Genomic DNA, 24630 nt, shown 5'->3' with positions numbered 1-24630 from the left:
AACGCTACAACCAAGAAAGTACAACAGCACCTCTACGTCCTCAGGCAACTAAGAAAATTTGGCATGTCCTCATCGATTCTTGCCAATTTTTACAGATGCACCATAGAAAACATCCCATCTGGCTGCATCACAGCCTGGTACGGCAACTGATCGGCCCAAAACTGTAAGAAATTGCAGAGTTGTGAACACAACCCAGTCCACCATGCGAACCCACCATTGATTCTGTCTACACCGACCGCTGCCTTGGGAAAGCGGGCAGCATAATAAAAGACCCCTAACCTGGGTTATTCTCTCTTCCAACCTCTTCCATCGGGCAGAAAGTCTGAGAACACGCACTAACAGATTCAAAAACAGCTTCTTCCCTGCTGTTCAAACTCCAGAATGGCTCTCTTATGAACTGAATTGATCTCTCTACAGTTGTAGCACTACACTCCGAATGTCTATTGTGTATTTATCAAATGTCCTATGTTTTTCACATATGGAACGATCTGCCTGGACTGTACGCAAACAATACTTTTCACTGTACCTCGGTACACGTGACAAATCTAAATTAAAAATCCTGAACCTCACTGACCATTAATCTCTAACTAAAGTAACAGATTCAAAAGCAATCTTCCACTGTTCCTTGCCTTTTCCTGCAAGTTAGGGCAAGGAAACAGTAATATAACATCATCTCATCCCACCCTTGTATGCAGTGGTGGAGAAGGGTCACAATCTACAGGGCATAATGAGAGAGACGGATCAAATCCTGCAGCTCATGGGAAGAGTGAGAGATCAGCTACAGAAGGCTATAGTGAATGAAATGAAATGAAATGAAAATCGCTTATTGTCACGAGTAGGCTTCAATTAAGTTACTGTGAAAAGCCCCTAGTCGCCACATTCCGGCGCCTGTTCGGGGAGGCTGGTACGGGAATTGAACCGTGCTGCTGGCCTGCATTGGTCTGCTTTAAAAGCCAGCGATTTAGCCCAGTGAGCTAAACCAGCCACTGTGAAGGTAAAAGGTCAAATCCTGCAGGTCATGGTGAGGGTGGTGGACCAGATTGTGCACTTCATGATTCTTAAACCTATCTCTTTACTCAAATTAATGTAATTTGGAGACTATTGTTGTCAAGCAACATGGTTATCTATTGCTGTACTCGCACTGGCTCCTTTTTTTTCGCAGGCCCTTTAGTTGGTTGCAAAAGGTAGGTTTGCTTCCATTATTATATCTGATTTTGAGATGTGTTTCTAACCCCTTAACCGCTCCATCACCAAGACCACCAAATTGCACCTCAATCTGCACCTGTATTCGCTCAGCTACTGCTGAACTTTCATCTATGTCTTCTCATTGTGACAATTCCGGTGCTCTCATCGGCCGCACCTCAGCTTTCATCCTACAAAATGGAACTAAACAAAAGTCTGCTGTTCGTATCCTACCGTATGTGGAATATAGTGTTCAGTTCTGGTCGCCACACTACCAGAGGGATGTGGAGGCTTTGGAGAGGATACAGAAGAGTTTTACCAGGATGTTGCTTGGTCTGGAGGATGTTAGCTATGAGGAGAGGTTGGATAAGCTATTTGTTCTCACTGGAACAACAGAAGGTGAGGGACGAACTGATAGAAGTCTACAAAAGTATGAGGGGCATGGACAGAGTGGATAATCAGAAGCATTTTCCCAAGTTGGAAGAGTAAATTACTAGGGGACATAGGTTTAAGGTGTGAGGGGCAAAGTTTAGAAGAGATGTGCGAAGCACATTTTTTTTGCACAAAGTGTGGCGGGAGCCTGGAACTCGCTGCCAGAGGAGGTGGTGGAAGCAGATACGATAGTAATGTTCAAGGGGCGTGTTGACCAATACACAAATAGGATGGGAATAGAGATATATGGACCCCGGAAGTGTAGATGTTAGATGGCAGCATGGTTGGCGCAGGCTTGGAGGGGTGAAGGGCCTGTTCCTGTGCTGTTCTTTGTTGTATAACCACTTGATTTTAAAATTATCATCCTTGTTTCCAAATCCCTGCATGGTCTCCCCCACTTTCGATATCTATAGTCTCCTCTAGTTCCCCAATTCTCAAATATCTGCACTCCTCCCATAAAGGCCCCTTGAATGTCCCCAATTTTAATTGCTCCACCATTGGCGTCCTTGCCTCCAGCTGCCAATACCTTGGAGTAACCTGTCTGAACCTCCCTACTTTGCTTTCCTTGCTTCAGGTGCTGCTTAACATCTATCTCTCTGAGTAAGTGCTTAGTTTCCTTATGTGGCTCATTGTCAGTTTTGATGTGATAATGCTTCTGTGAGAAGTGCCTGGGGGTGGTTTAACTACATTAAAGGTGTTGCTTGAATGCAAGTTGTTCATGAAGGATTGCTGTGTATTTGTGTTACGCTGTGCTTTGCAGCAAGTAGCTTAATGCCTGTGTGCACTTATCTAGCTTCACTGGTAGACAGATGTTTAATTTATCCTTATGCTGTATACCTTTCAAACTGGGAGTCAGCAGGTGCTGGTGGATCTCTGATCATCAGTGTTTATTTCCTGGTCTGGACAGCAGCAATCTACTGTCAGCTGCACTTAAACCAGGCAGCTGAGTCTCTCAGAGGAACCCAGCTATTGGCATAAACTTTGCACGAGGCTGAAATTTAGAAACAGCTCAGAACTTTAGCTATCCACAGGACTGTTCATAAAACAACACAGATACTTTGGGTTACTCAAGAATTTACAATAGTGCTTTTAAATGTTGCATACAGAGCATGTTCCTTGTAGTTGCTGTGCAGTGCTGTAATTCTACACTGAGTGGGAGTAAAGCACTAGTCATGTGTTCTTTACTGCAGGGCATTTGACACTTTGGCAAAAGCACTGAGCCCTACGGATGGGAGTAGTGTGCCCATCCTGATGGAAGGTTTGGAAGTTCTCGGAGGACCCAGTATCCAGCTGATGAGCAGAGACCAATCGATGCCCATAATAGAGGTGGAAGGACCTTTACTGACAGATACCCATGTGATCTTCAAGGTTTGTTATGAAGGGGATTAATCACCCCAGTCACACATTTTCCAATGCTGATGATTCCAGTAAATGCTGCAGTGCCTTACCGACTGTAGGAATCTGTTCTACTTGATCGCTCCCTTCACACTTCTGATCATCACAATGAATGCTGTCTGTTATATCTTGGCCTACATTATATTTACCCAATATTCTTATACTTTCTCTCTTGCAAATGTCCATGTCCCAGAGTACAAAGGGGGAGGGGAGGGACTAAGGTAGATCTGCCCTCTCACAGTATCCTGCTGCCACTGGGGCTTCCCCAGGTCTGGAGAGAGCAGGTGTTCCTGACCTTCTGCCTCTTCCTGAACTGTGCCTACTGAGCAACCAAGCAGATGGGTACCCAGCAGAATGTGGAACTATGTAACACTGGGGACAAGCTTCAAACTGAAGGACAACTATTTAGAGGGGAGTTTAATATGTGCCCATGTACACAAATAAATCAATAAAGTTCATGGAATTTTGGCTTTTATCTAAAGCAGGCTTGAATTCAAAGGAGTGAAGTTTATTTTTCAATTACAACCTTTGGTCAAAATCCATCTCGAGTTCTGTATTCAGGTTTGAGTATTGTACCGCAGGAAAGATGAGAGCTCCTGCATGACTCCTGCCCTCTGGAAGGCCAATTCTAAACCAATAAGATGAGTTATTTTACATATATTATGTAACTGAAGAGAATAACAGTTAACACCAATTATAATTTGTACTGTTGATCATAAGGGTGGCACAGGGTTAGGGTTCACAGCGCCAGGGATACATTTTCTCCACACTAACTCTATCCAGGCCACACAGTATCCTGTAAGTTTCAATAAGATCCCCCCTCATCCTTCTAAACTCCAACGAGTACAGACCCAGTGTCCTCAACTGTTCCTCACTTAACAAGCTCTTCACTCCATAGATCATTCTTCTGAACCTCCTCTGGACCCTTTCCAAGGCCAGCACATCCTCCCTTAGATACGGGCCCAGAACTGCTTGCAATACTCCAAATGGGGTCTGACCAGAGCCTCAGAAGTAAAACCCATGGTCTTGTATTCTAGCCCTCTCGACATGAATGCTAACATTGCATTTGCCTTCCTAACTGCCGACTGAACCTGCACGTTAACCTTAAGAGAATCGTGAACAAGGACCCCTAAGTCCCTTTGTGCTTTTGATTTCCGAAGCATCTTCCCATTCAGAAAATAGTCTATTTCTCCTTCCAAAGTGCATAACCTCACACTTTTCCACATTGTATTCCATCTGCCACTTCTTTGCCCACTCTCCTAGCTGTCCAAGTACTTCTGAAGCCCGCCTGCTTCCTCAATACTACCTGCCCTTCTACAGATCTTTGTATCATCTGCAAACTTAGCAACCGTGCCTTCAGTTCGTTCCTCCAGATCATTAATGTATATTGTGAAAAGTTGTGGTCCCAGCACCAATCCCTGAGGTACACCATTAGTAACCGGTTGCCATCCTGAAAAAGGCCTCTATGCCCACTCACTGCTTTCTGCCAGTCAGCCAATCCTCTATCCATGGCAGGATCTTACCCCGAACACCATGGCTCTTAACTTATTTAACAGTCTCCTATGCGGCACCTTGTCAAAGGCCTTCTGAAAATCTAAATAAATCACGTCCACTGGTTCTCCTTTGTCTAACTTCCTTGTTACTTCCTCAAAGAACTCTAACAGATTTGTCAGACATGACCTCCTCTTGACGAAGCCATGCTGACTCAGCCCTCTTTTATCATGCACTTCCAAGTACTCCGCGATCTCATCTTTAATAATGGATTCTTACCAATGACCGAAGTCAGGTTAATCGGCCTATAATTTCCTTCTTCTGTCTCCCTCCCTTCTTAAACAGTGGTGTCACATTGGCCACTTTCCAGTCCTCTGGGACCCTTCCTGCCTCCAGTGATTCCTGAAAAATCACAACCAATGCCTCCACAATCTCCTCGGCTATCTCTTTTTGAACCATGGGGTGTAGTCCATCCGGTCCAGGTGATTTATCTACCTTCAGACCTTTCAGTTTACCCAGAACCTTCTCCTTCGTAATGGTCACTGCATTCACCTCTGCCCCCTGGTTCGCCAGCATCCCACTGGTTTCTTACACTGTGAAGACTGAAACAAAGTAATTATTCAGTTTGTCTGCCATATCTTTGTTTCCTATTATTACTTCTCCAGCTACATTTTCCAGTGGTCCAATGTCTGTTTTTGCCTCTCTCTTACCTTTTATATATTGAAAAAACCTTTTCCTATCTTCTTTTACATTACTAGCTAGCTTGCACTCATACCTCATCTTTTCCCTCCTTATTGCTTTTTTAGTTGTCCTCTGCTTGCTTTTAAAGGCTTCCCAATCCTCTGGCTTTCCACTAATCCTTGCCACTTTGTATGCTTTTTCTTTAGCTTTATGCTGTCCTTGACTTCCCTCGTCAGTCATGGATGCCTTGTCATTTCATTAGCATCTTTCTTCCTCCTTGGGATGAATTTCTGTTGTGTCTCCCGAATAACCCCCCAAAACGCCTGCCATTGCTGTTCCACTGTCTTCCCTGCTGGGCTCCTTTTCCAATCAACTCTGGCCATCTCCTCCCTCATGTCTTTGTAGTTACCCTTATTTAATTGTAATACATTGAATTGCAGCTCCTCCCTCTCAAGCTGCAGGGTAAATTCTATCATATTGTGGTCACTGCTCCCGAAGGGTTCCTTCACCTTAAGTTCCCTAATCAAGTCTGCCTCATTACAATCATCTTTTCTACTTCCTTAAACGCCTTTGATAAAAAGATAAGCAGGCACTGAAAAATGATCAAAAACCGCTGCAACACATTCATTTTAATTGCCTGCACCCCACCTGCCAGCGATAAAGGAAGACAATCCCATCTTGCCAAATCTGCTTTCACCCTCCCACCAAACTAGTGATGTTATATCTACGCAGTTCCCCCACAATCTTGTGCCACCTGCACCCCAGGTATCTAAAGTGGGTTACTGCCCTACGGAATGGCAGTAACCCCCCCCACGCCTGCTCCCACCCCCGGCCGGGGCACCAAAAAATATTTGCTGTTGTCCAAATTTAGTTTAAACCCTGAGAAAGACCCAAACACTCGAAGCAGCTCCAATATACCACCCATCGATACACTTGATTCCGACACGTTCAATAGCGAGTCGTCTGCGTACAAAGATACCCTATGCTCCACTGCACCTCACACTATCCCCCACCAGACCACCAAACTCTCAACGCGATGGCCAAAGGCTCGATCGCAAGTGCAAACAACATAGTACACCCCTGCCCAGTCCCTCGATGGAGAGCAAAATACTCAGAATTCATATTATTTGTGTGGACACTCGCCCTTGGCTCCCTGTAAAGTAATTTTACCCAATCCACAAATTGCGGCCCAATCCCAAACCGCTCGAAAGCTGCCATCAAATACCTCCACTCTAACCGGTAAAACGCCTTCTCGCCGTCCAGCACCACTACTACCTCTGGTCCCCCCCGACCCGGTGTCATAACTGCATTCAGAACCCTCCTAATATTTGAAAAATGCTGCCTCCCTCTTACAAACCCCGTCACATCTTCCCCTATCACCTTTGGGAGGCACCTCTCCAGCCTACACGCAAACAGCTTCGCCAACATGTTCGCATCTACATTCAAGAGTGATATGGGCCTATACGACCCACACTCTGTCGGATCCTTACCCTTTTTGAGCAACAGGGAGATCGATGCCTGCCCCAAAGTCTATGGCAACACCCCCTTCCCTATCGCCTCTTCAAACATCTCCACCATCAGAGGTGCCAGCTTATCCCTAAATTTTTTATAGTACTACACCGGAAATCCATCCGGCCCTGCTACCTTCCCCAACTGCATCCTCACAATCTCATCCTTTATTTCCTGCTCCCCTATCACCCCCTCTAATGTGATCCTATCCCCTTCCCCCAACCTTGGATATTCCAAACCTTCCAGGAATTCCTGAGTTCCCCGATCCTCCCACGATGGTTCCGACCGAGACAACCTCTCATAGAACTCCTCAAAAACCCTATTAATCTCGTCCGGAGCCACCACCAACTTCCCTGTCCCTTCCCGAACCTGAACAATTTCCTTGGCCACTGCCTCCCTCCGAAGTTGACCTGCCAGTATGCATCCCGCCTTCTCTCCATACTCGTAGACCGCTCCCCTCGCCCGCCTCAATTGGCGCACTGCCTTCCTTGTGGACAGCCGGTCAAAACTCGCCTGCAACTCCTTCCTCTTTTCCAACAGTTGGATCCACATCCTCACCATACCTCCTGTCCCATTTCCAACATAGAACAGTACAGCACAGTACAGGCCCTTTGGCCCACGATGTTGCGCCGACCTTTTATTCTAATCTAAGATCAACCTAACCTACACCCCTTCAATTTACTGCTGTCCACGTGCCTGTCCCAAGAATCGCGTAAATGTCCCTAATGACTCTGACTGCACCACCTCCGCTGGCAGTGCATTCCACACACCCACCGAACAAAGAACAAAGAAATGTACAGCACAGGAACAGGCCCTTCGGCCCTCCAAGCCCGTGCCGACCATGCTGCCCGACTAAACTACAATCTTCTAACTTCCTGGGTCCGTATCCCTCTATTCCCATCCTATTCATGTATTTGTCAAGATGCCCCTTAAATGTCACTATCATCCCTGCTTCCACCACCTCCTCCGGTAGCGAGTTCCAGGCACCCACTACCCTCTGCGTAAAAAACTTGCCTCGTACATCTACTCTAAACCTTGCCCCTCTCACCTTAAACCTATGCCCCCTAGTAATTGACCCCTCTACCCTGGGGAAAAGCCTCTGACTATCCACTCTGTCTATGCCCCTCATAATTTTGTAGACCTCTATCAGGTCTACCCTCAACCTCCTTCGTTCCAGTGAGAACAAACCGAGTTTATTCAACCGCTCCTCATAGCTAATGCCCTCCATACCAGGCAACATTCTGGTAAATCTCTTCTGCACCCTCTCTAAAGCCTCCACATCCTTCTGGTAGTGTGGCGACCAGAATTGAACACTATACTCCAAGTGTGGCCTAACTAAGGTTCTATACAGCTGCAACATGACTTGCCAATTCTTATACTCAATGCCCCGGCCAATGAAGGCAAGCATGCCGTATGCCTTCTTGACTACCTTCTCCACCTGTGTTGCCCCTTTCAATGACCTGTGGACCTGTACTCCTAGATCTCTTTGACTTTCAATACTCTTGAGGGTTCTACCATTCACTGTATATTCCCTACCTGCATTAGACCTTCCAAAATGCATTACCTCACATTTGTCCGGATTAAACTCCATCTGCCATCTCTCCGCCCAAGTTTCCAAACAATCTAAATCCTGCTGTATCCTTCGACAGTCCTCATCGCTATCCGCAATTCCACCAACCTTTGTGTCGTCTGCAAACTTACTAATCAGACCAGTTACATTTTCCTCCAAATCATTTATATAAACTACAAAGAGCAAAGGCCCCAGCACTGATCCCTGTGGAACACCACTGGTCACAGCCCTCCAATTAGAAAAGCATCCTTCCATTGCTACTCTCTGCCTTCTATGGCCTAGCCAGTTCTGTATCCACCTTGCCAGCTCACCCCTGATCCCGTGTGACTTCACGTTTTGTACTAGTCTACCATGAGGGACCTTGTCAAAGGCCTTACTGAAGTCCATATAGACAACATCCACTGCCCTACCTGCATCAATCATCTTAGTGACCTCCTTGAAAAACTCTATCAAGTTAGTGAGACATGACCTTCCCTTCACAAAACCGTGCTGCCTCTCACTAATACGTCCATTTGCTTCCAAATGGGAGTAGATCCTGTCTCGAAGAATTCTCTCCAGTAATTTCCCTACCACTGAAGTAAGGCTCACCGGCCCGTAGTTCCCGGGATTTTCCTTGCTACCCTTCTTAAACAGAGGAACAACATTGGCTATTCTCCAGTCCTCCGGGACATCCCCGGAAGACAGCGAGGATCCAAAGATTTCTGTCAAGGCCTCAGCAATTTCCTCTCCAGCCTCCTTCAGTATTCTGGGGTAGATCCCATCAGGCCCTGGGGACTTATCTACCTTAATATTTTTTAAGACACCCAACACCTCGTCTTTTTGGATCTCATTGTGACCCAGGCTATCTACACACCCTTCTCCAGACTCAACATCTACCAATTTCTTCTCTTTGGTGAATACTGATGCAAAGTATTCATTTAGTACCTCGCCCATTTCCTCTGGCTCCACACATAGATTCCCTTGCCTATCCTTCAGTGGGCCAACCCTTTCCCTGGCTACCCTCTTGCTTTTTATGTAAGTGTAAAAAGCCTTGGGATTTTCCTTAACCCTATTTGCCAATGACTTTTCGTGACCCCTTCTAGCCCTCCTGACTCCTTGCTTAAGTTCCTTCCTACTTTCCTTATATTCCACGCAGGCTTCGGCTGTTCCCAGCCTTTTAGCCCTGACAAATGCCTCATTTTTCTTTTTGACGAGGCCTACAATATCTCTCGTTATCCAAGGTTCCCGAAAATTGCCGTATTTATCCTTCTTCCTCACAGGAACATGCCGGTCCTGAATTCCTTTCAACTGACACTTGAAAGCCTCCCACATGTCAGATGTTGATTTGCCCTCAAACATCCGCCCCCAATCTATGTTCTTCAGTTCCCGCCTAATATTGTTATAATTAGCCTTCCCCCAATTTAGCACATTCATCCTAGGACCACTCTTATCCTTGTCCACCAGTACTTTAAAATTTACTGAATTGTGGTCACTGTTACCGAAATGCTCCCCTACTGAAACATCTACCACCTGGCCGGGCTCATTCCCCAATACCAGGTCCAGTACCGCCCCTTCCCTAGTTGGACTGTCTACATATTGTTTTAAGAAGCCCTCCTGGATGCTCCTTACAAACTCCGCCCCGTCTAAGCCCCTGGCACTAAGTGAGTCCCAGTCAATATTGGGGAAGTTGAAGTCTCCCATCACCACAACCCTGTTGTTTTTACTCTTTTCCAAAATCTGTCTACCTATCTGCTCCTCTATCTCCCGCTGGCTGTTGGGAGGCCTGTAGTAAACCCCCAACATTGTGACTGCACCCTTCTTATTCCTGATCTCTACCCATATAGCCTCACTGCCCTCTGAGGTGTCCTCCCACAGTACAGCTGTGATATTCTCCCTAACCATTAGCGCAACTCCGCCTCCCCTTTTACATCCCCCTCTATCCCACCTGAAACATCTAAATCCTGGAACGTTTAGCTGCCAATCTTGCCCTTCCCTCAACCAGGTCTCTGTAATGGCAACAACATCATAGTTCCAAGTACTAATCCAAGCTCTAAATTCATCTGCCTTACCCGTAATACTTCTTGCATTAAAACATATGCACTTCAGGCCACCAGACCCGCTGTGTTCAGCAACTTCTCCCTGTCTACTCTGCCTCAGAGCCACACTGTCCCTATTCCCTAGTTCTCCCTCAATGCTCTCACCTTCTGACCTATTTCTCCCGTGCCCAGCCCCCTGCCATACTAGTTTAAACCCTCCCGTGTGACACTAGCAAATCTCGCAGCCAGGATATTTATGCCTCTCCGATTTAGATGCAACCCGTCCTTCTTATACAGGTCACACCTGCCCCGGAAGAGCTCCCAGTGGTCCAGATAACGGAAACCCTCCCTCCTACACCAGCTGTTTAGCCACGTGTTTAGCTGCTCTAACTTCCTATTTCTAGCCTCACTGGCACGTGGCACAGGGAGTAATCCAGAGATTACAACCCTCGAGGTCCTGTCTTTTAACTTTCTGCCTAGCTCCCTGAACCCCTGCTGCAGGACCTCATGCCCCTTCCTGCCTATGTCGTTAGTACCAATATGTACAACGACCTCTGCCTGTTTGCCCTCCCCCTTCAGGATGCCCTCTACCCGTTCGGAGACATCCTGGACCCTGGCACCAGGGAGGCAACATACCATCCTGGAGTCTCTTTCACGTCCACAGAAGCGCCTATCTGTGCCCCTGACTATAGAGTCCCCTATTACTATTACTCTTCGGCGCTTTGACCCTCCCTTCTGAACATCAGAGCCAGCCGTGGTGCCACTGCTCTGGCTGCTGCTGTTTCCTCCTGATAGGCTATCCCCCCCGACAGTATCCAAAGGGGTATACCTGTTCGAGAGGGGGACAACCACAGGGGATTCCTGCACTGACTGCCTGCCCTTTCTGGTGGTCACCCATTTCTCTGCCTGCACCTTGGGTGTGACCACATTTACATAACTGCGATCTATGACGCTTTCCGCCACCTGCATGCTCCTAAGTGCATCCAATTGCTGCTCCAACCGAACCATGCGGACTGTGAGGAGCTCCAGTTGGGTGCATTTTCTGCAGATGAAGCCATCCGGGACGCTGGAAGCCTCCCGGACCTGCCACATCTCACAGTCAGAGCACTGCACCCCTCTAACTAACATTGCGCAATTAATTAAAATTAAAAAAAAAAAAAAATGTAAATATTTTTTTTTAAATTTCAAAGTTACTGTTAACTAGCTGTTTCCTAGCACTAGATTTCTAATAGAAATGCGAAAGCTAAATATAGTACTCTCCGATCTCTGGCTTAGATATCCCTCTAAATTATAATTCAGTAATTATGTTTAATTAGTTACCAATGCTTAATTTTTTTAATTTAGTGTAGATTCCCAACCAGCCACTCAGGCCACAGCTTTTCTGTGCTGTCACTTCAGTTTCCCCCCGACACACACAATTTGAAAAAGGTATAAAAGTAAAAATGAGTAAAAATCACTTACTTACCTTCTTACCCTCTGAGTGTCTTAGATGTTCTCAGGTTCTCTCCCTGACAGAGACTGCTCCTCCTCCTCCGAACGGCTCCCGAAACTAGGCCGCGATCTTTTAAAATCTCCGCTCCGACTCGCAGCTCCCGCCCTTTTTAAATCTCCCGCGCTGTTTTCACTGTCCCGGCTCACTCAGCTCCCGCGCTGTTTTCACTGTCCCGGCTCACTCACCTCCCGCGCTGTTTTCACTGTCCCGGCTCACTCAGCTCCCGCGCTGTTTTCACTCTCTGTGTGAAGAACCGACCTCTGACACCTCCCCTATACCTTCCTCCAATCTCCAATTATGTCATAGAATTTACAGTGCAGAAGGAGGCCATTCGGCCCATCGAGTCTGCACCGGCTCTTGGAAAGAGCACCCCACCCAAGGTCCACACCGCCACCCTATCCCCATAACCCAGTAACCCCACCCAACACTAAGGGCAATTTTGGACACTATGGGCAATTTAGCATGGCCAATCCACCTAACCCGCACATCTTTGGACTGTGGGAGGAAACCGGAGCACCCGGAGGAAACCCACGCACACACGGGGAGGATGTGCAGACTCCGCACAGACAGGGACCCAAGCCGGAATCGAACCTGGGACCCTCGAGCTGTGAAGCATTTGTGCTATCCACAATGCTACCGTGCTGCCCCCTCGTGACAGCCATTTCCACCCTAGGGAAAAGTCTCCGGCTATCTCCTCTATCCATGCCTCTCATCACCTTGTACACCTGTATCAAGTCACCTCCCTTCTTTCGCTCCTGTGAGAAAAGCCCAAGCTCCCTCAACCTTTCTTCATAAGACATGCCCTCCAGTCCAGGCAGCATCCTGGTAAATCTCCTCTGCACCCTCTCCAAAGCATCCACATTCTTCCTATAATGAGGCGACCGGAACTGGACACAATGGGAGGGATTCTCCGAAATGGAGGCAGTGTTCGCACCGTCGCGAACGCCGTCGAGGTTCACGACAGTGCGAAACGGCCCCTATCCCGACCGATTCAGGGCCCAATAATGGGCTAGGAGCGGCGCTGCGTCATTTACGCGTGCCAGGCCTTGGTGCCGCGTAAAGGCGGCGCCGCATAACTGCTGTCACCCGCGCATGCGTGGTTGCCGTCCTCTCCGAGTCCACCCCGCAAGAAGATGCCAGACGGATCTTGCGGGGCTGTGGAAAAAGGAGGTCCTCCTTCAGAGAGGACGGCGCGACGAGCGGTGGGCACCGATCGCGGGCCACACCCCATTTGAGGCCCCCCCCTGGTGCAGGATCCGCCCCCCCCTCAGCGTTCCCGCGCTGTTCCCGCCGGCAGCGACCAGGTGTGGACGGCGCCGGGGGGAACCCGCCGTTTTGGGCTGGCCGCTCGGCCCATCCGGGCCTGAGAATAGCAGGGGTGCCGGAGAATCGCCATTTTGGGTGTCTTGGGCGATTCTCCGGCCTGCGCCGTGCGGAACTTGACGGGTGACCCAGGCGATTCTCCCAACCGGCGCGGGAGCGGAGAATCGCGCTCAATGTTTCATGTGTGGTCCAACCAGGGGGCGTCATTCTCCGACCCCCCAGAGGGTCGGAGAATGGCCGTTGGCCGCTGTGAATCCAGCCCCCGCCGGTTGCCAAAGTCTCCAAAGGGAGAAAAGTCGGCGGGGCGTTAATGTCGCCGCTGCCGTCGGAGAATGCCATGGGTCTGCGCAAGGCAGCCGATTTTCGGCCTGCCGATATTCTCCCTTCCGGATGGGCCGAAGTCCCGTCGACATGATGACCGTTCACGTCGACGTAAATTAAACCTCCTTTTCATCGGCGTGACCCTGTGCTCCAGGTTCACGCCGACCAGCGTGGAGGTGAGTGACGGCCTAGGGGGTTGGCTCTGGGCAGGCGATGGCGTGGCCGCAGTCTGAATGCGTGAGGAGAGGTGTGTCTCGGGTTGTGTGTGTGTGTGTGCGGCGGGGGGGGGGTTAGAGTAGGCTGGGCTCCGGGGGAGTGCCGGAAGGGGGTCCGTGCCAGGGAGGGGGATGGGGGGGGGTCCGTGCCGGGGAGGGGGATGTAGGTAGTCCGTGCCGGGGAGGGGGATGGGGGGTCCGTGCCGGGGTGGAGGTTGGGGAGGGGGCCTGTGCCGGGGTGGAGGTTGGGGAGGGGGTCCGTGCCGGGGTGGAGGTTGGGGGTGGGGTCCGTGCCGGGGAGGGGGAGGGGGATGGGGGGTCCGTGCCGGGGCGGAGGTTGGGGGTGGGGTCCGTGAGGGGGAGGGGGATGGGGATGGGGGGGTCCGTGCCGGAGTGGAGGTTGGGGAGGGTCCGTGCCGGGGAGCGGGATGGGGGGTCCGTGCCGGGGTGGAGGTTGGGGGGGTCCGTGCCGGGGTGGAGGTTGGGGGGGGATCCGTGACAGTGTGGAGGTTGGGGGGGGGGGGTCCGTGCCGGGGAGGGGGATGGGGGGTCTGTGCCGGGGTGGAGGTTGGGGAGGGTCCGTGCCGGGGTTGGGGGGTCCGTGCCGGGGTGGAGGTTGGGGGGGTCCGTGCCGGGGAGGGGGATGGGGGTGGTCCGTGCCGGGGAGGGGGATGGGGGGTCCGTGCCGGGGTGGAGGATGGGGGGGGGGTCCGTGCTGGGATGGAGGTTGGGGAGGGGGCCTGTGCCGGGGTGGAGGTTGGGGGTGGGGTCCGTGCCGGGGAGGGGGATGGGGGGGGTCCGTGCCGGGGTGGAGGTTGGGGGTGGGGTCCGTGCCGGGGATGGGGGGGTCCGTGCCGGGGTGGAGGTTGGGGAGGGTCCGTGCCGGGGAGGGGGATGGGGGGTCCGTGCCGGGGTGGAGGTTGGGGGGGGGGGGGGGGGAGTCCGTGCCGAGGAGTGGGATGGGGGGTCCGTGCCGGGGTGGAGGTTGAGGGGGGTCCGTGCCGGGGTGGAGGTTGGGGGGGGTCCGTGCCGGGGTGGAGGTTGGGGGGGGGTCCGTGCCGGGGAGGGGGATGGGGGGTCCGTGCCGGGGTGGAGGTTGAGGGGGGTCCGTGCCGGGGTGGAGGTTGGGGGGGGTCCGTGCCGGGGTGGAGGTTGGGGGGGGGTCCGTGCCGGGGAGGGGGATGGTGGTGGTCGGTGCCGGGGTGGAGGTTGGGGGGGGGTCCGTGCCGGGGTGGAGGTTGGGGGGGGGTCCGTGCCGGGGAGGGGGTTGGGGGTGGTCCGTGCCGGGGAGGGGGATGGGGGGTCCGTGTTGGGGGGGGGGTCCGTGCCGGGGTGGAGGTTGGGGTGGAGGTTGGGGGGGGGGTCCGTGCCGGGGTGGAGGTTGGGGAGGGGGCCTGTGCCGGGGTGGAGGTTGGTGGTGGGGTCCGTGCCGGGGATGGGGGGGTCCGTGCCGGGGTGGAGGTTGGGGAGGGTCCGTGCCGGGGAGGGGGATGGGGGGTCCGTGCCGGGGTGGAGGTTGGGGGTGGGGTCCGTGCCGGGGATGGGGGGGTCCGTGCCGGGGTGGAGGTTGGGGAGGGTCCGTGCCGGGGAGGGGGATGGGGGGTCCGTGCCGGGGTGGAGGTTGGGGGGGGTCCTTGCCGGCGTGGAGGTTGGGGGGGGGGTCCGTGCCGGGGAGGGGGATGGGGGGTCCGTGCCGGGGTGGAGGTTGGGGGGGGGTGGGAGTCCGTGCCGAGGAGTGGGATGGGGGTCCGTGCCGCGGTGGAGGTTGGGGGGGGTCCGTGCCGGGGTAGAGGTTGGGGGGGGGTCCGTACCGGGGTGGAGGTTGGGGGGGGGTCCGTGCCGGAAGGGGGACGGGGGGTCCGTGCCGGGGTGCAGGTTGGGGGGGGGTCCGTGCCTGTGTGGAGGTTGGGGGGGGGGGTCCGTGCCGGGGTGGAGGTTGGGGGGGGTCCGTGCCGGGGAGGGGGATGGGGGGTCCGTGCCGGGGTGGAGTTTGGGGGGTGGTCCGTGCCGGGGAGGGAGATGGGGGGTCCGTGCCGGGGTGGAGGTTGGGGGGGGTCCGTGCCGGGGTGGAGGTTGGCTGTGCCGGGGTGGAGGTTGGGGGGGGCCGTGCCGGGGAGGGGGATGGGGGGTCCGTGCCGGGGTGGAGGTTGGGGGGGGTCCTTGCCGGCGTGGAGGTTGGGGGGGGGTCCGTGCCGGGGAGGGGGATGGGGGGTCCGTGCCGGGGTGGAGGTTGGGGGGGGGTGGGAGTCCGTGCCGAGGAGTGGGATGGGGGTCCGTGCCGGGGTGGAGGTTGGGGGGGGTCCGTGCCGGGGTAGAGGTTGGGGGGGGGTCCGTACCGGGGTGGAGGTTGGGGGGGGGGTCTGTGCCGGAAGGGGGACGGGGGGTCCGTGCCGGGGTGCAGGTTGGGGGGGGGTCCGTGCCGGTGTGGAGGTTGGGGGGGGGGTCCATGCCGTGGTGGAGGTTGGGGGGGGTCCGTGCCGGGGAGGGGGATGGGGGGTCCGTGCCGGGGTGGAGGTTGGGGGGGGTCCTTGCCGGCGTGGAGGTTGGGGGGGGGTCCGTGCCGGGGAGGGGGATGGGGGGTCCGTGCCGGGGTGGAGGTTGGGGGGGGGGTGGGAGTCCGTGCCGAGGAGTGGGATGGGGGTCCGTGCCGGGGTGGAGGTTGGGGGGGGTCCGTGCCGAGGTAGAGGTTGGGGGGGGTCCGTATCGGGGTGGAGGTTGGGGGGGGGTCCGTGCCGGAAGGGGGACGGGGGGTCCGTGCCGGGGTGCAGGTTGGGGGGGGGTCCGTGCCTGTGTGGAGGTTGGGGGGGGGGTCCGTGCCGGGGTGGAGGTTGGGGGGGTCCGTGCCGGGGAGGGGGATGGGGGGTCCGTGCCGGGGTGGAGTTTGGGGGTTGGTCCGTGCCGGGGAGGGAGATGGGGGGTCCGTGCCGGGGTGGAGGTTGGGGGGGGGTCCGTGCCGGGGTGGAGGTTGGCTGTGCCGGGGTGGATGTTGGGTGGGGCCGTGCCGGGGAGGGGGATGGGGGGTCCGTGCCGGGGTGGAGGTTGGGGGGGGGTCCGTGCCGGGGAGGGGGATGGGGGTGGTCCGTGCCGGGGAGGGGGATGGGGGGTCCGTGCCGGGGTGGAGGTTGGGAGTGGAGGTTGGGGGGGGGGGGTCCGTGCCGGGGTGGAGGTTGGGGAGGGGGCCTGTGCCGGGGTGGAGGTTGGGGAGGGGGTCCGTGCCGGGGTGGAGGTTGGGGGTGGGGTCCGTGCCGGGGAGGGGCATGGGGGGGTCCGTGCCGGGGTGGAGGTTGGGGGTGGGGTCTGTGCCGGGGAGGGGGATGGTGGGGTCAGTGCCGGGGTGGCGGTTGGGGAGGGTCCGTGCCGGGGAGGGGGATGGGGGGTCCGTGCCGGGGTGGAGGTTGGGGGGGGGGTCCGTGCCGGGGTGGAGGTTGGGGGGGGGTCTGTGCTGGGGTGGAGGTTGGGGGGGGTCCGTGCCGGAAGGGGGATGGGGGGTCCGTGCCGGGGTGGAGGTTGGGGGGGGGGGGGTCCGTGCCGGTGTGGAGGTTGGGGGGGGGTCCGTGCCGGGGAGGGTGATGGGGGGTCCGTGCCGGGGTGGAGTTTGGGGGGGGGACCGTGCCGGGGAGGGTGATGGGGGGTCCATGCCGGGGTGGAGGTTGGGGGGGGGTCTGTGCCGGGGTGGAGGTTGGGGGGGGTTCTGTGCCGGGGTGGAGGTTGGGGGGGGTTCTGTGCCGGTGTGGAGGTTGGGGGGGGTTCTGTGCCGGGGTGGAGGTTGGGGGGGGGGTCCGTGCCGGGGTGGAGGTTGGGGGGGGTCCGTGACAGTGTGGAGGTTGGGGGGGATCCGTGCCGGGGAGGGGGATGGGGGGTCCGTGCCGGGGTGGAGGTTGGGGGGGGGGGGGGGAGTCCGTGCCGAGGAGTGGGATGGGGGGTCCATGCCGGGGTGGAGGTTGGGGGGGTCCGTGCCGGGGTAGAGGTTGGGGGGGGGTCCGTGCCGGGGTGGAGGTTGGGGGGGGTCCGTGCCGGAAGGGGGATGGGGGATGGTGGGGATCGTGCCGGGGTGGAGGTTGGGGAGGGTCCGTGCCGGGGAGGGGGATGGGGGGTCCGTGCCGGGGTGGAGGTTGGGGGGGGGGTCTGTGCCGGGGTGGAGGTTGGGGGGGGGTCCGTGCCGGAAGGGGGACGGGGGGTCCGTGCCGGGGTGGAGGTTGGGGGGGGGGGTCCGTGCCGGTGTGGATGTTGGGGGGGGGGTCCGTGCCGGGGTGGAGGTTGGGGGGGGGTCCGTGCCGGGGAGGGGGATGGGGGGTCCGTGCCGGGGTGGAGTTTGTGGGGGGGTCTGTGCCGGGGAGGGAGATGGGGGGTCCGTGCCGGGGTGGAGGTTGGGGGGGGTCCGTGCCGGGGTGGAGGTTGGGGGGGTTCTGTGCCGGGGTGGAGGTTGGGGGGGGTGTCCGTGCCGGGGTGGAGGTTGGGGGGGGTCCGTGACAGTGTGGAGGTTGGGGGGGGTCCGTGCCGGGGAGGGGGATGGGGGGTCCGTGCCGGGGTGGAGGTTGGGGGGGGGGGGGGAGTCCGTGCCGAGGAGTGGGATGGGGGGTCCGTGTCGGGGTGGAGGTTGGGGGGGTCCGTGCCGGGGTAGAGGTTGGGGGGGGTCCGTGCCGGGGTGGAGGTTGGGGGGGGTCCGTGCCGGAAGGGGGATGGGGGGTCCGTGCCGGGGTGGAGGTTGGGGGGGGGGGTCCGTGCCGGTGTGGAGGTTGGGGGGGGGTCCGTGCCGGGGTGGAGGTTGGGGGGGGGTCCGTGCCGGGGAGGGGGATGGGGGGTCCGTGCCGGGGTGGAGTTTGGGGGGGGGGTCCAAAGAACAAAGAACAAAGAAATGTACAGCACAGGAACAGGCCCTTCGGCCCTCCAAGCCCGTGCCGACCATACTGCCCGACTAAACTACAATCTTCTACACTTCCTGGGTCCGTATCCTTCTATTCCCATCCTATTCATATATTTGTCAAGATGCCCCTTAAATGTCCCTATCGTCCCTGCTTCCACTACCTCCTCCGGTAGTGAGTTCCAGGCACCCACTACCCTCTGCGTAAAAAACTTGCCTCGTACATCTACTCTAAACTTTGCCCCTCTCACCTTAAACCTATGCCCCCTAGTAATTGACCCCTCTACCCTGGGGAAAAGCCTCTGACTATCCACTCTGTCTATGCCCCTCATAATTTTGTATACCTCTATTATGCCCTCCATACCAGGCAACATTCTGGTAAATCTCTTCTGCACCCTCTCTAAAGCCTCCACATCCTTCTGGTAGTGTGGCGACCAGAATTGAACACTATACTCCAAGTGTGGCCTAACTAAGGTTCTATACAGCTGCAACATGACTTGCCAATTCTTATACTCAATGCCCCGGCCAATGAAGGCAAGCATGCCTTATGCCTTCTTGACTACCTTCTCCACCTGTGTTGCCCCTTTCAATGACCTGTGGACCTGTACTCCTAGATCTCTTTGACTTTCAATACTCTTGAGGGTTCTACCATTCACTGTATATTCCCTACCTGCATTAGCCCTTCCAAAATGCATTACCTCACATTTGTCCGGATTAAACTCCATCTGCCATCTCTCCGCCCAAGTCTCCAGACAATCTAAATCCTGCTGTATCCTCAGACAGTCCTCATCGCTATCCGCAATTCCACCAACCTTTGTGTCGTCTGCAAACTTACTAATCAGACCAGTTACATTTCCCTCCAAATCATTTATATATATTACAAAGAGCAAAGGTCCCAGCACTGATCCCTGTGGAACACCACTGGTCACAGCCCTCCAATGAGAAAAGCATCCCTCCATTGCTACCCTCTGCCTTCTATGGCCTAGCCAGTTCTGTATCCACCTTGCCAGTTCACCCCTGATCCCGTGTGACTTCACCTTTTGTACTAGTCTACCATGAGGGACCTTGTCAAAGGCCTTACTGAAGTCCATATAGACAACATCTACTGCCCTACCTGCATCAATCATCTTAGTGACCTCCTCGAAAAACTCTATCAAGTTAGTGAGACACGACCTTCCCTTCACAAAACCGTGCTGCCTCTCACTAATATGTCCATTTGCTTCCAAATGGGAGTAGATCCTGTCTCGAAGAATTCTCTCCAGTAATTTCCCTACCACTGAAGTAAGGCTCACCGGCCTGTAGTTCCCGGGATTACCCTTGCTACCCTTCTTAAACAGAGGAACAACATTGGCTATTCTCCAGTCCTCCGGGACATCCCCTGAAGACAGCGAGGATCCAAAGATTTCTGTCAAGGCCTCAGCAATTTCCTCTCCAGCCTCCTTCAGTATTCTGGGGTAGATCCCATCCGGCCCTGGGGACTTATCTACCTTAATATTTTTTAAGACACCCAACACCTCGTCTTTTTGGATCACAATGTGACCCAGGCTATCGACACCCCCTTCTCCAGACTCAACATCTACCAATTCCTTCTCTTTGGTGAATACTGATGCAAAGTATTCATTTAGTACCTCGCCCATTTCCTCTGGCTCCACACATAGATTCCCTTGCCTATCCTTCAGTGGGCCAACCCTTTCCCTGGCTACCCTCTTGCTTTTTATGTACGTGTAAAAAGCCTTGGGATTTTCCTTAACCCTTGGGATTTTCCGTGCCGGGATGGAGGTTGTGGGGGGTCCGTGCCAGGGTGGGGGGGGCCTGTGCCGGGGTGGAGGTTGTGGGGGGTCCGTGCCGGGGAGGGGGATGGGGGGTCCGTGCCGGGGTGGAGGTTGGGAGGGGTCCGTGCCGGGGAGGGGGCTGTGGGATCCGTGCCGGGGTGGAAGTTTGGGGGGGGGTCCGTGCCGGGGAGGAGGTAGGGCGGGGTCCGTGCCGGGGAGGGGGATGGGGGGTCTGTGCCGGGGTGGAGGTTGGGGGCAGGGTCCGTGCCGGGGTGGAGGTTGGGAGGGGGACCATGCCGGGGAGGGGGATGGGGGGGGGTCCGTGCCGGGGTGGAGGTTGGGTGGGGGTCCGTGCTGGGGAGGGGGATGGGGGGTCCATGCCGGGGTGGAGGTTTGGGGGGTCCGTGCCGGGGTGGATGTTGTGGGGGGGTCCGTGCTGGGGTGGAGGTTGGGGGGGTCCGTGCCGGGGAGGTGGATGGGGGGTCCGTGCCGGGTTGGAGTTTGGGGGGGGTCCGTGCCGGGGAGGGTGATGGGGGGTCCGTGCCGGGGTGGAGTTTGGGGGGGGGACCGTGCCGGGGAGGGTGATGGGGGGTCCATGCCGGGGTGGAGGTTGGGGGGGGGTCTGTGCCGGGGTGGAGGTTGGGGGGGGTTCTGTGCCGGGGTGGAGGTTGGGGGGGGTTCTGTGCCGGTGTGGAGGTTGGGGGGGGTTCTGTGCCGGGGTGGAGGTTGGGGGGGGGGTCCGTGCCGGGGTGGAGGTTGGGGGGGGTCCGTGACAGTGTGGAGGTTGGGGGGGATCCGTGCCGGGGAGGGGGATGGGGGGTCCGTGCCGGGGTGGAGGTTGGGGGGGGGGGGGGGAGTCCGTGCCGAGGAGTGGGATGGGGGGTCCATGCCGGGGTGGAGGTTGGGGGGGTCCGTGCCGGGGTAGAGGTTGGGGGGGGGTCCGTGCCGGGGTGGAGGTTGGGGGGGGTCCGTGCCGGAAGGGGGATGGGGGATGGTGGGGATCGTGCCGGGGTGGAGGTTGGGGAGGGTCCGTGCCGGGGAGGGGGATGGGGGGTCCGTGCCGGGGTGGAGGTTGGGGGGGGGTCTGTGCCGGGGTGGAGGTTGGGGGGGGGTCCGTGCCGGAAGGGGGACGGGGGGTCCGTGCCGGGGTGGAGGTTGGGGGGGGGGGTCCGTGCCGGTGTGGATGTTGGGGGGGGGGTCCGTGCCGGGGTGGAGGTTGGGGGGGGGTCCGTGCCGGGGAGGGGGATGGGGGGTCCGTGCCGGGGTGGAGTTTGTGGGGGGGTCTGTGCCGGGGAGGGAGATGGGGGGTCCGTGCCGGGGTGGAGGTTGGGGGGGGTCCGTGCCGGGGTGGAGGTTGGGGGGGTTCTGTGCCGGGGTGGAGGTTGGGGGGGGTGTCCGTGCCGGGGTGGAGGTTGGGGGGGGTCCGTGACAGTGTGGAGGTTGGGGGGGGTCCGTGCCGGGGAGGGGGATGGGGGGTCCGTGCCGGGGTGGAGGTTGGGGGGGGGGGGGGAGTCCGTGCCGAGGAGTGGGATGGGGGGTCCGTGTCGGGGTGGAGGTTGGGGGGGTCCGTGCCGGGGTAGAGGTTGGGGGGGGTCCGTGCCGGGGTGGAGGTTGGGGGGGGTCCGTGCCGGAAGGGGGATGGGGGGTCCGTGCCGGGGTGGAGGTTGGGGGGGGGGGTCCGTGCCGGTGTGGAGGTTGGGGGGGGGTCCGTGCCGGGGTGGAGGTTGGGGGGGGGTCCGTGCCGGGGAGGGGGATGGGGGGTCCGTGCCGGGGTGGAGTTTGGGGGGGGGGTCCAAAGAACAAAGAACAAAGAAATGTACAGCACAGGAACAGGCCCTTCGGCCCTCCAAGCCCGTGCCGACCATACTGCCCGACTAAACTACAATCTTCTACACTTCCTGGGTCCGTATCCTTCTATTCCCATCCTATTCATATATTTGTCAAGATGCCCCTTAAATGTCCCTATCGTCCCTGCTTCCACTACCTCCTCCGGTAGTGAGTTCCAGGCACCCACTACCCTCTGCGTAAAAAACTTGCCTCGTACATCTACTCTAAACTTTGCCCCTCTCACCTTAAACCTATGCCCCCTAGTAATTGACCCCTCTACCCTGGGGAAAAGCCTCTGACTATCCACTCTGTCTATGCCCCTCATAATTTTGTATACCTCTATTATGCCCTCCATACCAGGCAACATTCTGGTAAATCTCTTCTGCACCCTCTCTAAAGCCTCCACATCCTTCTGGTAGTGTGGCGACCAGAATTGAACACTATACTCCAAGTGTGGCCTAACTAAGGTTCTATACAGCTGCAACATGACTTGCCAATTCTTATACTCAATGCCCCGGCCAATGAAGGCAAGCATGCCTTATGCCTTCTTGACTACCTTCTCCACCTGTGTTGCCCCTTTCAATGACCTGTGGACCTGTACTCCTAGATCTCTTTGACTTTCAATACTCTTGAGGGTTCTACCATTCACTGTATATTCCCTACCTGCATTAGCCCTTCCAAAATGCATTACCTCACATTTGTCCGGATTAAACTCCATCTGCCATCTCTCCGCCCAAGTCTCCAGACAATCTAAATCCTGCTGTATCCTCAGACAGTCCTCATCGCTATCCGCAATTCCACCAACCTTTGTGTCGTCTGCAAACTTACTAATCAGACCAGTTACATTTCCCTCCAAATCATTTATATATATTACAAAGAGCAAAGGTCCCAGCACTGATCCCTGTGGAACACCACTGGTCACAGCCCTCCAATGAGAAAAGCATCCCTCCATTGCTACCCTCTGCCTTCTATGGCCTAGCCAGTTCTGTATCCACCTTGCCAGTTCACCCCTGATCCCGTGTGACTTCACCTTTTGTACTAGTCTACCATGAGGGACCTTGTCAAAGGCCTTACTGAAGTCCATATAGACAACATCTACTGCCCTACCTGCATCAATCATCTTAGTGACCTCCTCGAAAAACTCTATCAAGTTAGTGAGACACGACCTTCCCTTCACAAAACCGTGCTGCCTCTCACTAATATGTCCATTTGCTTCCAAATGGGAGTAGATCCTGTCTCGAAGAATTCTCTCCAGTAATTTCCCTACCACTGAAGTAAGGCTCACCGGCCTGTAGTTCCCGGGATTACCCTTGCTACCCTTCTTAAACAGAGGAACAACATTGGCTATTCTCCAGTCCTCCGGGACATCCCCTGAAGACAGCGAGGATCCAAAGATTTCTGTCAAGGCCTCAGCAATTTCCTCTCCAGCCTCCTTCAGTATTCTGGGGTAGATCCCATCCGGCCCTGGGGACTTATCTACCTTAATATTTTTTAAGACACCCAACACCTCGTCTTTTTGGATCACAATGTGACCCAGGCTATCGACACCCCCTTCTCCAGACTCAACATCTACCAATTCCTTCTCTTTGGTGAATACTGATGCAAAGTATTCATTTAGTACCTCGCCCATTTCCTCTGGCTCCACACATAGATTCCCTTGCCTATCCTTCAGTGGGCCAACCCTTTCCCTGGCTACCCTCTTGCTTTTTATGTACGTGTAAAAAGCCTTGGGATTTTCCTTAACCCTTGGGATTTTCCGTGCCGGGATGGAGGTTGTGGGGGGTCCGTGCCAGGGTGGGGGGGGCCTGTGCCGGGGTGGAGGTTGTGGGGGGTCCGTGCCGGGGAGGGGGATGGGGGGTCCGTGCCGGGGTGGAGGTTGGGAGGGGTCCGTGCCGGGGAGGGGGCTGTGGGATCCGTGCCGGGGTGAAAGTTTGGGGGGGGGTCCGTGCCGGGGAGGAGGTAGGGGGGGGTCCGTGCCGGGGAGGGGGATGGGGGGTCTGTGCCGGGGTGGAGGTTGGGGGCAGGGTCCGTGCCGGGGTGGAGGTTGGGAGGGGGACCATGCCGGGGAGGGGGATGGGGGGGGGTCCGTGCCGGGGTGGAGGTTGGGTGGGGGTCCGTGCTGGGGAGGGGGATGGGGGGTCCATGCCGGGGTGGAGGTTTGGGGGGTCCGTGCCGGGGTGGATGTTGTGGGGGGGTCCGTGCTGGGGTGGAGGTTGGGGGGGTCCGTGCCGGGGAGGTGGATGGGGGGTCCGTGCCGGGTTGGAGTTTGGGGGGGGTCCGTGCCGGGGAGGGGATGGGGGGTCCGTGCCGGGTTGGAGGTTGGGGGGGGGGTCCGTGCCGGGGTGGAGGTTGGGGGGGGTCCGTGCCGGGGTGGAGGTTGGGGGGGTCCGTGCCGGGGAGGGGGATGGGGGGACCGTGCCGGGGTGGAGGTTGGGGGGGTCCGTGCCGGGGAGGGGGATGGGGGGTCCGTGCCGGGGTTGAGGTTGGGGGGGGGGGTAAATGCCGGGGTGGAGGTTGTGGGGGGTCCGTGCCGGGGAGGGGGAT

General features: G+C 56.6%; 1 protein-coding gene across 5 annotated transcripts in view; it reads left to right on the top strand.

The window, feature by feature from the left end:
- nr2c2 (nuclear receptor subfamily 2, group C, member 2) overlaps positions 1–24630 on the top strand; it is a 618321-nt gene that overhangs the window by 475996 nt on the left and 117695 nt on the right. For all 5 annotated transcript variants that reach the window (XM_072471978.1, XM_072471981.1, XM_072471979.1 and 2 more), the window contains one exon: positions 2805–2982. In XM_072471978.1, coding sequence (XP_072328079.1) covers positions 2805–2982 — 178 coding nt within the window. The remainder of the gene's footprint in view (positions 1–2804; positions 2983–24630) is intronic.

This window comes from Scyliorhinus torazame, chromosome 13 (assembly GCF_047496885.1).
Source record: "Scyliorhinus torazame isolate Kashiwa2021f chromosome 13, sScyTor2.1, whole genome shotgun sequence".
Classification (NCBI taxonomy): domain Eukaryota; kingdom Metazoa; phylum Chordata; class Chondrichthyes; order Carcharhiniformes; family Scyliorhinidae; genus Scyliorhinus; species Scyliorhinus torazame.
The sequence above is the reverse complement of the archived record's forward strand: the minus strand, read 5'-3'. Positions and strand labels throughout refer to the sequence as shown.